Raw genomic sequence first — 9,921 nt, 5'->3', positions numbered from 1 at the left:
TTATTCGATGGATCACCTTTTTTCTCGAGCATGATGATTGATGAAATGAAACCATTACTCCCCCAAGCCTTATAATTTATTTGGTATCTAGGTCCAATTCAAAAGTTGATAAAAATAAAACGGGCGTCGAATCTGGAGACCTCCAATTATTATGGGTGTGTTTGGTAAACGCGTTGAGGAGAAAAGAAACACGTTTGAGTCTCTTGAAAGTTTTACCTTTATGTTTGGCAACTTTTATTCTTCTGAACGCAGAAGTGATTTTGCCTTTAAACTTACGTACAAGAGAAGATAAAATTTGTAGCTTCTGCATTTCACATTCACGGTGGTTGATTATCTTAGAAAATTAGGTGGAAATTTTATTTCTTTTTTACTATTCCTATCCTTCATTTTCTTCTATACAAAGGATACTAGTAACTATTACTATCACAGTTCTCTATAGTTCCTCCTACTTGTTCTTAGTTTCAATTTGTTTTCATAAAAATGGTTCAAATTTGTTTCAATCACTAGCAAAGTGAATATTTTAATTTTTTTTTATTATTTTTAGTACTCACTTTCATATTTTAATTTTTATATTTTTTATTATATTTTATATTTATAGGATAAAGATTTTTATATTATTTGTGTAGTATTCTAATTTCTCATGTTATATTTTTATATGAGTTTTTTTTATCATTTACTATATTATTTTTTATATGTATATTTTTATAAAATCTTTTTTTTTAATTTTTGGTTGGCTTTGTTTATATGATTTTTTATTTATTTTATTGTATTTCTTTTATTCATATGATAAATGTTGTTGACTTTTTTTTTTATTTTTATAGTGTTCTGATTTTTCAGGTATTTTATTAATTTTTATGATATTTTTATTATGTTTTTTATATGAATTATTTTTTTTATCCTTTACTGTATTGTATTTATGTTGTGTATGAAATTTTTTTATTTTTTATTTAATTTTATTCATATGAATTTTATTTACCTTTTATTGTATTTTTTTTGTTCATATGATATATGTTGTTGGTTTTATGACATTTTTATTATTTCTTATCTGTATCAATTTTTTTTATTCTTTGATGTACTCTATTTTTGTTTTGTATTAATTTTTTTATTTTTTATTCTGACTTTGTAAAATTTGTAATTGTAATTATTATATACTACGTTTATTATCAAAATTTTGTATAATATAAATTATGATCATATAAAAAAGGACAAAATAAATAAAAAATTAATTATAAGTAACAATAAAGCCATAAATAATGAAATTTTATAGTCCAAAATAATACTAAATTAAAGAGTACTAATAGTACTAAAAAAATTATAGAATATTTTCTTTTTGTTTGATATTATAAAATTTATAGTACTCTTTTCCATATTTTTATTTTTTATTGTATTTATTTTATTTATATGATAAATATTTTTTATATTATTTTTGTTAGCATTTTGATTTTGCATGTATATAAAAAAATTATTTAAATTGATGTCTCTTTTGGTAATTTTTTATCTAAAAGTAATTTTGAGTAGTATAATTCAAACAACATTTATTTTACTATAATCAATTTTAATATAAAGATTACAAAACATAAATCACGTTAACACAAACTTACTTTTTATCAAAATCAATTTTGCAAAATCAATTTTATACAAACTTCCGTTTGCAAACTGTAATCCAAACACACTATGTTATTAGGATTAAATCGGTGACAGGGGCACGGGTAGGAGCCGTAGGACTATTTCCGCAGGGTTAGCAAACTCCCTCAAACTTTGACAACAGCGAAAGTGCGAATCACTAAAATGTTGTCATCCTCAACCTCAAGGATCACTTTCATTTTTAGGTATTCTCTTCTCCAAATCCCTAATTTTGTTTCCTTCCCTTCCTCTTCATCCCTTCACTCTCATTCTGAGCCCCCATCCTTTCGCCAAGTTGATGAAGCTGTTCATTCCTTCACTCGCATGCTCTCTATGCGTCGTACTCCTCCCATCATCCAATTTAACAAGATTTTGGGATCCCTTTCCAAGACGAAGCATTTCCACGCCGCCGTTTCCCTTTTTCAGCAATTGCAAGTCAGGGGAATCGCCCCCAGCATAGTTACTTTGAACATCTTAATCAATTGTTGTTGCGCCATGAGTCATATGAAGCTTGCTTTCTCTGCTTTCGCTAAGATTTTCAGGATGGGTTTTCAGCCTGATACCGTAACCTTGACAACAATCCTGAAAGGCCTCTGTCTCTGTGGTAATATTGAAAAAGCACTGCACTTTCATGCCACAATGTTGGCTTATGGATTTCACTTCGACCAAGTCACTTATGGGACCTTGATCAATGGGCTTTGTAAGACCGGACACACATCAGCTGCTATTCAAGTGTTGAGAAAGATCCCACGGTATGGCATTGCTCCTGACGTCTTCATGTACAGCGCAATTATTGATAGCCTCTGCAAGGTTACACTTGTAAGTGAGGCTTTTTATTTATACTCTGAAATGCTTGCTAGGGGAATTTCTCCAGATGTTATCACATACAGTTCTCTCATTTTTGGATTGTGTCTTGAAGGTCAATATAAGGAAGCCATTGATTTGTTAAGTGATATGGTGCTTAGAAACCTTACTCCTGATGTTAGTACCTATAGTATTTTGATCGATGGGCTATGCAAGGAAGGAAAGATCAAAGATGCAAAAAATGTGTTGGCTGTGATGACAAAACATGGTGTGAAACCAAATGTGGTTACTTATAACAGCTTAATGGACGGATATTGTTTGGTTAATCAGGTAAATAAGGCAAAATATGTATTCAACACAATGGCCCAAAGTAGAGTGTTACTTAATGTTCAAAGTTACAATATCATGATTAATGGCTTGTGCAAAAGTAAAATGGTTGATGAAGCCTTGAGTCTCTTTGAAAAAATGCGTAGTAAGTACTTGGATCCAAACACGGTAACTTACAACACTCTTATTGATGGCTTGAGCAAATCAAAGAGAATCTCTTGTGCTTTGGAGCTTCTTGTCAAGATGCACAAGAGAGGTCCACCCGCTAATGTAGTCACTTACAATTCCTTGTTGGATGGGATGTTCAATATCAAACAAGTTGACAAGGCACTTATGTTATTCAAGCAAATGAAAGAGAGTGGCATTGATCCAGATATATGCACGTACAATATACTTATTGATGGCCTATGCAAAGGTGGAAGACTTGTAGTTGCAAAAGAGATCTTTCAAGATCTTTCTGTGAAAGGCTATCCTCCAGATGTGAGGACATACAATATTATGATCAATGGGCTCTGTAGAGAGGGCTTGTTTAAAGAAGCATTGGCCCTGCTGTCGGAAATGGAACACAATGGTTGCTTACCAAATGCTGTGACTTTTGAAACTGTTATTCGTGCTTTGTTTGAAAAAGATGAGAATGACATGGCGGAGAAACTTCTTCGGGAAATGGTTGCTAGAGGCTTATTGAATTGATAAAAGAAGGTAAGATACATCAACTCGAATTGAAATTACATCTCATTGTTGCTGAATATGTATCATAGTTTTGTAAATTCTGTGTCTGTTGGGTCAGAGGACTTTGGCAATGCCATAACATTAATTAATTTTGTACTTTCGATTTTTGCAAATGCTATCATCCTTTTTCATTCCACTACATTATTGATTCTTTAGATGATATTCCTAGTTATAGCTTACAGATTTAGTGTTTAAGATCTCTTTATAGGAATAGAGTGTTCTTTACTGTTATTCTATGAGATCATGTATTTATCATGCTAAAATTAAGCAAAACTAAAAAGATTGAAAATTTTGTTTTGTTGTTTGTTGTTTGTTCTCTACTATTCTGTTGTGCAACTTATTTTTCCGTATCTTTATAGGTACCATATATATATATAAGGAAATTTAAGTAGGTAATAAGGATTTATTCTTAGGCTATATAGTTTACACTTCCATCTTAAAAATAAACCCACCTTCTAAAATGCATGTCCCCACTTTTCATCAACCTAAGCAACATCGAGTCAAGGTAACATGGTTTAGTTATCTCAAGATTTTTGGCCATTTTCTTAATTAATGCTACTCAGTTGTATTGCTTGGAAATTGCTTCTGCTGAAAATATGTACATTATGAATTACTTTTTCGGAGAATATTTTTCTGTTAATTCTTAGATAAATTACTCCATTATTTCTTGTGTAGACATTATTCCATTGTCTCTAAGTCTCTGTTTATTAGCATTTTAAAAAAAGTTATTCGCTTGGAGTTTTGTTATGGGGGTGTTAAAGTGAAACAATACAGAATTCTGAGTGTTCGCTAATTTTTCCTCCAAATACTAATTTTCCCTGCATATATCCTTCCACTTCCTAATTTTCGATCGTCATCATTCAATCATAATTTTTCTCTCCAAATAAATTTTTTTATCACCATCGTTCAACAATACACTTTCAGGGCTCCAATAATAGTACGATAGCTCCAGCATCTTTGTACTTGTTTTGTTCTTTTCAAATTTAATACTCATGCTTTACTTCAAAATTTTTTGTTCGATAAATTTTTATTTCAGAAGTCAATTACATTATGTTTTGTCAATGTGACTTATTCAGCCCTCCATCTATGTTATTATTTTTATCGTATTTGTTATGTGCATAAGGGCATTTAAGTTAATTCTTCTTCGCAGGAATTTCACATGTTTCCGTTGAGCGGGTACCTCAATCCCTGTCTTCCATCCCCATTTATTGGGGGTTGGAGGGAAGGGAGGGGTCCTCATCCCCGTGGGGATTTTGCGAGTTCTGTTAAAACTCCGGATAATCTCAATAGATATCCATGGGTTCAAGGTTTTTGGCCATCCCTATATACAACATATAATGAACTAGTGATTCAACTATTCAGATTGTTATAGAATTCATATTCTAGAATACTATCTTCAATTCTGCAGAATCTATTCTGCTTTCTTTGCATAAAAAAAATGTTAATACATTGATAAAGATACTGTAATATGGCAAAATGATCAAAGAATTAAAGAATCATTGAATTGCTCTATGATAACTCTAAGTACATGCGTTTTGGTTGCAATTGATGAAATGAAATCTCAATATAATCTCATCAACCAAGCCCCCATCGCAAAAACAATAATAAAAAAAATTTCAGCATCAAATAAACAAAGATTCATATATATATAAATTTGGGCAATGTACTTAAATAAATAAAATGAGAGAATTCTTTATCTGATTATAACATTTGGAAATTCTTTACGTGAGTGTCTTGTTTTGTTTACTATGTAAATCGTGGGAGCTAACCACGGTTTCAATATATTCATAAATCGTGGGAGCCTTGGACGGATTTCAGTTGGAAAACTTTGAACATAAACCGTGACTGTTTACCACGGATTATGAAGGAAAATAGGTAGCCATAAACCGTGCTTGGTCACCACAGTTTATGAAAAAAAAAAAAAAAAGCTCTGAACATAAACCTCCCTTGCCTACCACATGCATAGAGAAGTATAAATACATAATTCGTCATCACGGATAGCATTTGTGCCAAACCAAAATTGTTGCACCTTGGTGGTTGAGAGAGTTGGAGGGAGAGGTTTGAAGGTTTTGGTGACATTTGAGTGGTGGAGCCATAGAGGACGAAGCTCGCATGTACCGGCTATATTAAATTATTAATTTTAGTTACACTTAAAAATGAATAATACTTTAAAAATAACTAAAAAAAATTCAAAAATCTTATGTGAAAATAAGTATAAATATCAGGATGGTCAATAAATAATTACCGAAGAATAAAAAGAGTAAAAAATAATTGTAAATTCTAAGAGTTGAAATAGTAAAAAGAATGAAAAAGAAAAAGTTGCATTTTTTTAAAAATGATATTATAAAATAATAAATTAAATTTTTTATTTATAATATTATTTAATTGATATATATCTAACTTTTTCTTCTTCATTCTTTTTACTATTTCAACTCTTAGAATTTAAATTATTTTTTACTCTTTTTATTCTTTGGTAATTATTTATTGACTATCCTGATATTTATACTTATTTTCACATAATATTTTATGTACATGTTGATTCACATGAGATTTTTGAATTTTTTTAGTTATTTTTAAAGTATTATTCATTTTGAAGTGTAACTAAAATTAATAATTTAATATAGCCAGTACATGCGAGGTTCATTCTCTATGGCTCCACCACCCAAATATCACCAAAACTTTCAAACCTTCGAACCTCTCTCTCCAATTCTCTCAACCACCAAGGTACAACAATTTTGGTTTGGCACAAATGCTATCCGTGATGACGGATTATGTATTTATACTTCTCTATGCATAAACCGTGGTAGGCAGTAGAGGTTTATGTTCAGAGTTTTTTTTTTTTTCATAAACCGTGGAGACCAAGTACGGTTTATAGCTACCTATTTTCCTTCATAATCCGTGGTGAGCAGCCACGGTTTATGTTCAAAGTTTTCCAGCTGAAATCCGTTCAAGGTTCCCACAGTTAATGAACATATTGAAACCGTAGTTAACTCCCACGGTTACATAATAAACAAAACAAGACACTCACGTAAAGACAGTTTATAATCAAATTTTTCCAGCTGAAATCCGTCCAAGGCTCCCACAGTTTATGAACATGTTGAAACCGTAGTTAGCTCCCACGGTTTACATAATAAACAAAACAAGACACTCACGTAAGGAGTTTTTAAATGTTGCAATCAGGTAAAGAATTCTCTCATTTTATTTATTTAAGTATATTGTCCAAATCTAAAATAAAGCAGCAGCCAACAAAGCAAAAAAGCTTGGAACACCAAAACGAATATGTCTTGTTGCAGTTGATGATTCAGCAGGGGACCAAACATTTTAGGGTCTAACTTTATATCTGAAACCAGCAAATCTAGTTTGAATTTTTGTAAATTATTGGATAAATTTATTCACTACTATGCATTAATAAAAAAGTATAGATATATTTATCACTTTGTATTTGTATCTGTAAGTACTCTTATAATTCTAACATTTAAGTTAAGTTCTAATTCTATTTCTAATGTTTGATGTTTATTTTCCAAACATATTTATTTGGTTCTAATGATTTAAAAATAAAAGTAACAGAACAATAAAAGAAATAAGAAGGCAATAATAGAGAGAAAATAATATTTTTGGAAAAAATTTTAATTTCGACCAAAAGATTAAAATAGAATGAAATAAAATATTTGTAAAAAAAGAATTTTTAAGTGTTAGGAACTAAATTAAAATGTAACCGAAACTTTAAAGTCCAAAATAATATTTTTATCTTGTATAAATTATCCATAAAAAATTTGTGCTAATTTTTCGTCATCTATTTTAAGAGGATTTAGTTGTTTTCAAATCTAAAAGGATGATATTTTTCTATTTTTTTAGAAATAGTTTTGAAAATTTACTTTAGATAAATATATTTGTCATAAATAAATTACTTCAAAATTGCTTAAATTTTATTTAACTTGTTCAACAAATATTTCAAAATTTCATTGTTTTTTTTCAGACATGAAAATTTCAATGCTTCAAACACAATAGTATTGGTTGATGATTTGCCTGATAGGCTGATACTGGTGGGCTTTTTACTGCAATGAAAATAAAGCAGCAAGTTGAAACCAAGCCATCCATTAAGTGAACAAAATTTGAAGAATACAAATTATAGACATTATGTTATTGGAAAAATATAGGTAAATAATGAAAATATTAAACAATGTAAATAATAGATATATCGGATGTTTATTTTACTAGTGTATGGATGGTTATTTTAATATTAAAATTTAGAAGATTAATTTAAAGGTGTAGTGTGTTTTTATTTAATTGGTGGTTGTTTATATTGTTCAATCTCCCTAATATTCCCCTATGTTATTAATTCAAGGTTTCAACTACATTGTGCGAAAGCACAACACAAGTACACAACTCGGTGAACATTATAGAAGGTATATGTTGATTGGGTGAAAGCGAGGATAATATAATAGGGAACAATTCCACAAACTATAAAATGTTCATCTATTTGTTTTAATTTGTTTACTTAGTAGGTTTATAGCTATAATGGTTTTGTTCTCTTAATTTGATTATGGATCTTTCAATGGAAAATGCAATTTCTCGGTTGTTAAATTTTTAAACCAAGAAAAAAGATATAATAATAAAAATGTTACTATGAAAATAAAAGGAAAAAATTTATAAAAACAATCAATATTCCGATTTTCATGTGAAACAAGACAAATATTGCATTTGTTTAAAGATATCTGAGAGAGACTGAGAGAGAGAGATGAGAGAGAGAAAGAGAGGGGGTGGGAAACACCGGGAGGGGTAGGGTTAGGCAAATCAGTAGAGATCCGAGGGTTTGGAATCGAGAAGAGTGCTGTCGTTTGGAAAACGAATCGTTCTCAATTTTTGTAGATCATCTCCCGGATGATATATCAAAAAGGGAGCTGTACCACTTATTCAACTGGACTCGACGCATAAATGATATCTATCTTTCACGAAAACAAAAGCATGGTAAGATGTACGTGTTTGCATTCATCAAGTTTACAACAAAGGGTGGAGCTTTGAAGGCTATTGCAGAGATGAACAGAACGAGGCTAAGAGGGAAGATCATCTCAGTCAGAGAAGCGAGGTATCGACATAAGAATGACACGGAGTATAGTAAGGGGCTTCAAGAGGCGGGTGATGCCCAGAATGGTGTGAAAATTCAAACTCAACCTGAGGATAGCACGAGGTTTCTGAGGAAAAATGTGAAAGAGGTGAGAGAGCAGGGGAAAAAGAAAGATCCACATGGCAATGGATGGACGAAGAAGATAGAAATTCCAGTGGCAAAAGTAAACCTAGAATGGCTACAGAGGAGCCTCATAGGCGGGGCGACGAAGGCTATGAACCTCCCATCTCTGATGTCTATGATTAGGAAGAATCTGCCTCAAGTGGTGCATGTGCGAGAGCTAGGAGCGTATAAGGCTCTCATGACTTTTGATAGTGTATTGAGTGCAGAAGAAGCCTACACGTTCAAAATGAACAATATGTTGCAATTTTTCCACAACGTATGGAGATGGAATGAGGAGGAACGTAGTAAAACTCGAAGGGTCTGGTTAGAATGTTTCGGTGTTCTATTGCATACGTGGTCAGTGGAGACATTTAAGGTCATAGAAAGCCAATGGGGAGAAGTGATTGGATGTGACGAAGCCACTAAATCTTGCCTCTCATTTAGCGTTGGACGGGTACAAATTGATACTTGTATCATGGACGCCATCAACGAATGAATCCACGTCACAGTTGGCACTAGCGGGTTCGACGTTTTGGTTAAAGAGGTTGGTCGTGAGAGTTATAGTGGAGAGTGCAAATTTGAAGAGATAGGGAATCTTGGCCTCCCTAAAGCATGCGAGACGGTTGCGAGCAGCTCGAAGACCATGCTGCCAGTGGAAAGCATAAACCCGATGGCTGAGCTAGTGATGGTGGTGCCAAGGGAGGAAGAAAGTGACAAGGGTAGAGTCATAAATTTAGAAGAAATTTTGAATGAATGGATTAATTACAATCCAGTATAAATGTGTATAGAAAGGAAAACACCTGATTCGGAATCAGAGGAAAGTGAGGATATTATGGGATGTAATAATTTGAGTGTTAATGATGATGCATAAGAAAAAACACTGAGTTGGGCTTACAATAACAAGAAGCTGAAGCAAAACGGTACTTGGAAGGAAAAAGAAATCCAAAGCAAGCTTATTATGAAGCCCAACACGGTTTTTTGTGGAAGCTGCGCCAATAAAGTAGGTATAGGCCTCCTTCCTACAGCAGCTAGCCCAACTCGTGCTGGCCACACTGAAAACGCTGGAGGAGACGGGCTGGGTAATCCGGATTGGGCTGGTGCGCTCCAGACTGAAGCAACCCGGTTCCTGGTCTGTGCGCAGCGCTGCCACATCAACGTGAGGGGAGGTTCTCGCAGATGATTGGCGTGAAGAATGCGCAGGAAGTGGGCGC

General features: G+C 32.5%; 2 protein-coding genes across 6 annotated transcripts in view; both read left to right on the top strand.

Moving 5' to 3' along the window:
- Window positions 1,686-9,921, top strand: part of LOC107644159 (pentatricopeptide repeat-containing protein At1g62670, mitochondrial) — a 44,305-nt gene continuing 36,069 nt past the window's right edge. For 4 of the 5 annotated variants that reach the window (XR_001621230.2, XR_001621229.2, XR_002347172.1 and 1 more), the window contains exon 1: window positions 1,686-3,453. Coding sequence is in view for 2 of the 5 variants with exons in the window: in XM_016347967.2 (XP_016203453.1) it covers window positions 1,789-3,444 (1,656 nt within the window). In the remaining 3 variants the exon portion in view is untranslated. Of the gene's footprint in view, window positions 3,454-4,633; window positions 4,665-4,722; window positions 4,919-9,921 lie in introns of those variants that run through there. The other variant, XM_016347968.2, reaches the window with a different exon arrangement.
- Window positions 8,452-9,227, top strand: LOC110262532. Its single transcript, XM_021102781.1, has one exon. The coding sequence runs from the start codon at window positions 8,457-8,459 to the stop codon at window positions 9,204-9,206; it is 750 nt and encodes a 249-aa protein (XP_020958440.1). The 5' UTR covers window positions 8,452-8,456; the 3' UTR covers window positions 9,207-9,227.

This window comes from Arachis ipaensis, chromosome B05 (assembly GCF_000816755.2).
Source record: "Arachis ipaensis cultivar K30076 chromosome B05, Araip1.1, whole genome shotgun sequence".
In the NCBI taxonomy this organism is placed as follows: Eukaryota; Viridiplantae; Streptophyta; class Magnoliopsida; order Fabales; family Fabaceae; genus Arachis; species Arachis ipaensis.
The sequence above is the reverse complement of the archived record's forward strand: the minus strand, read 5'-3'. Positions and strand labels throughout refer to the sequence as shown.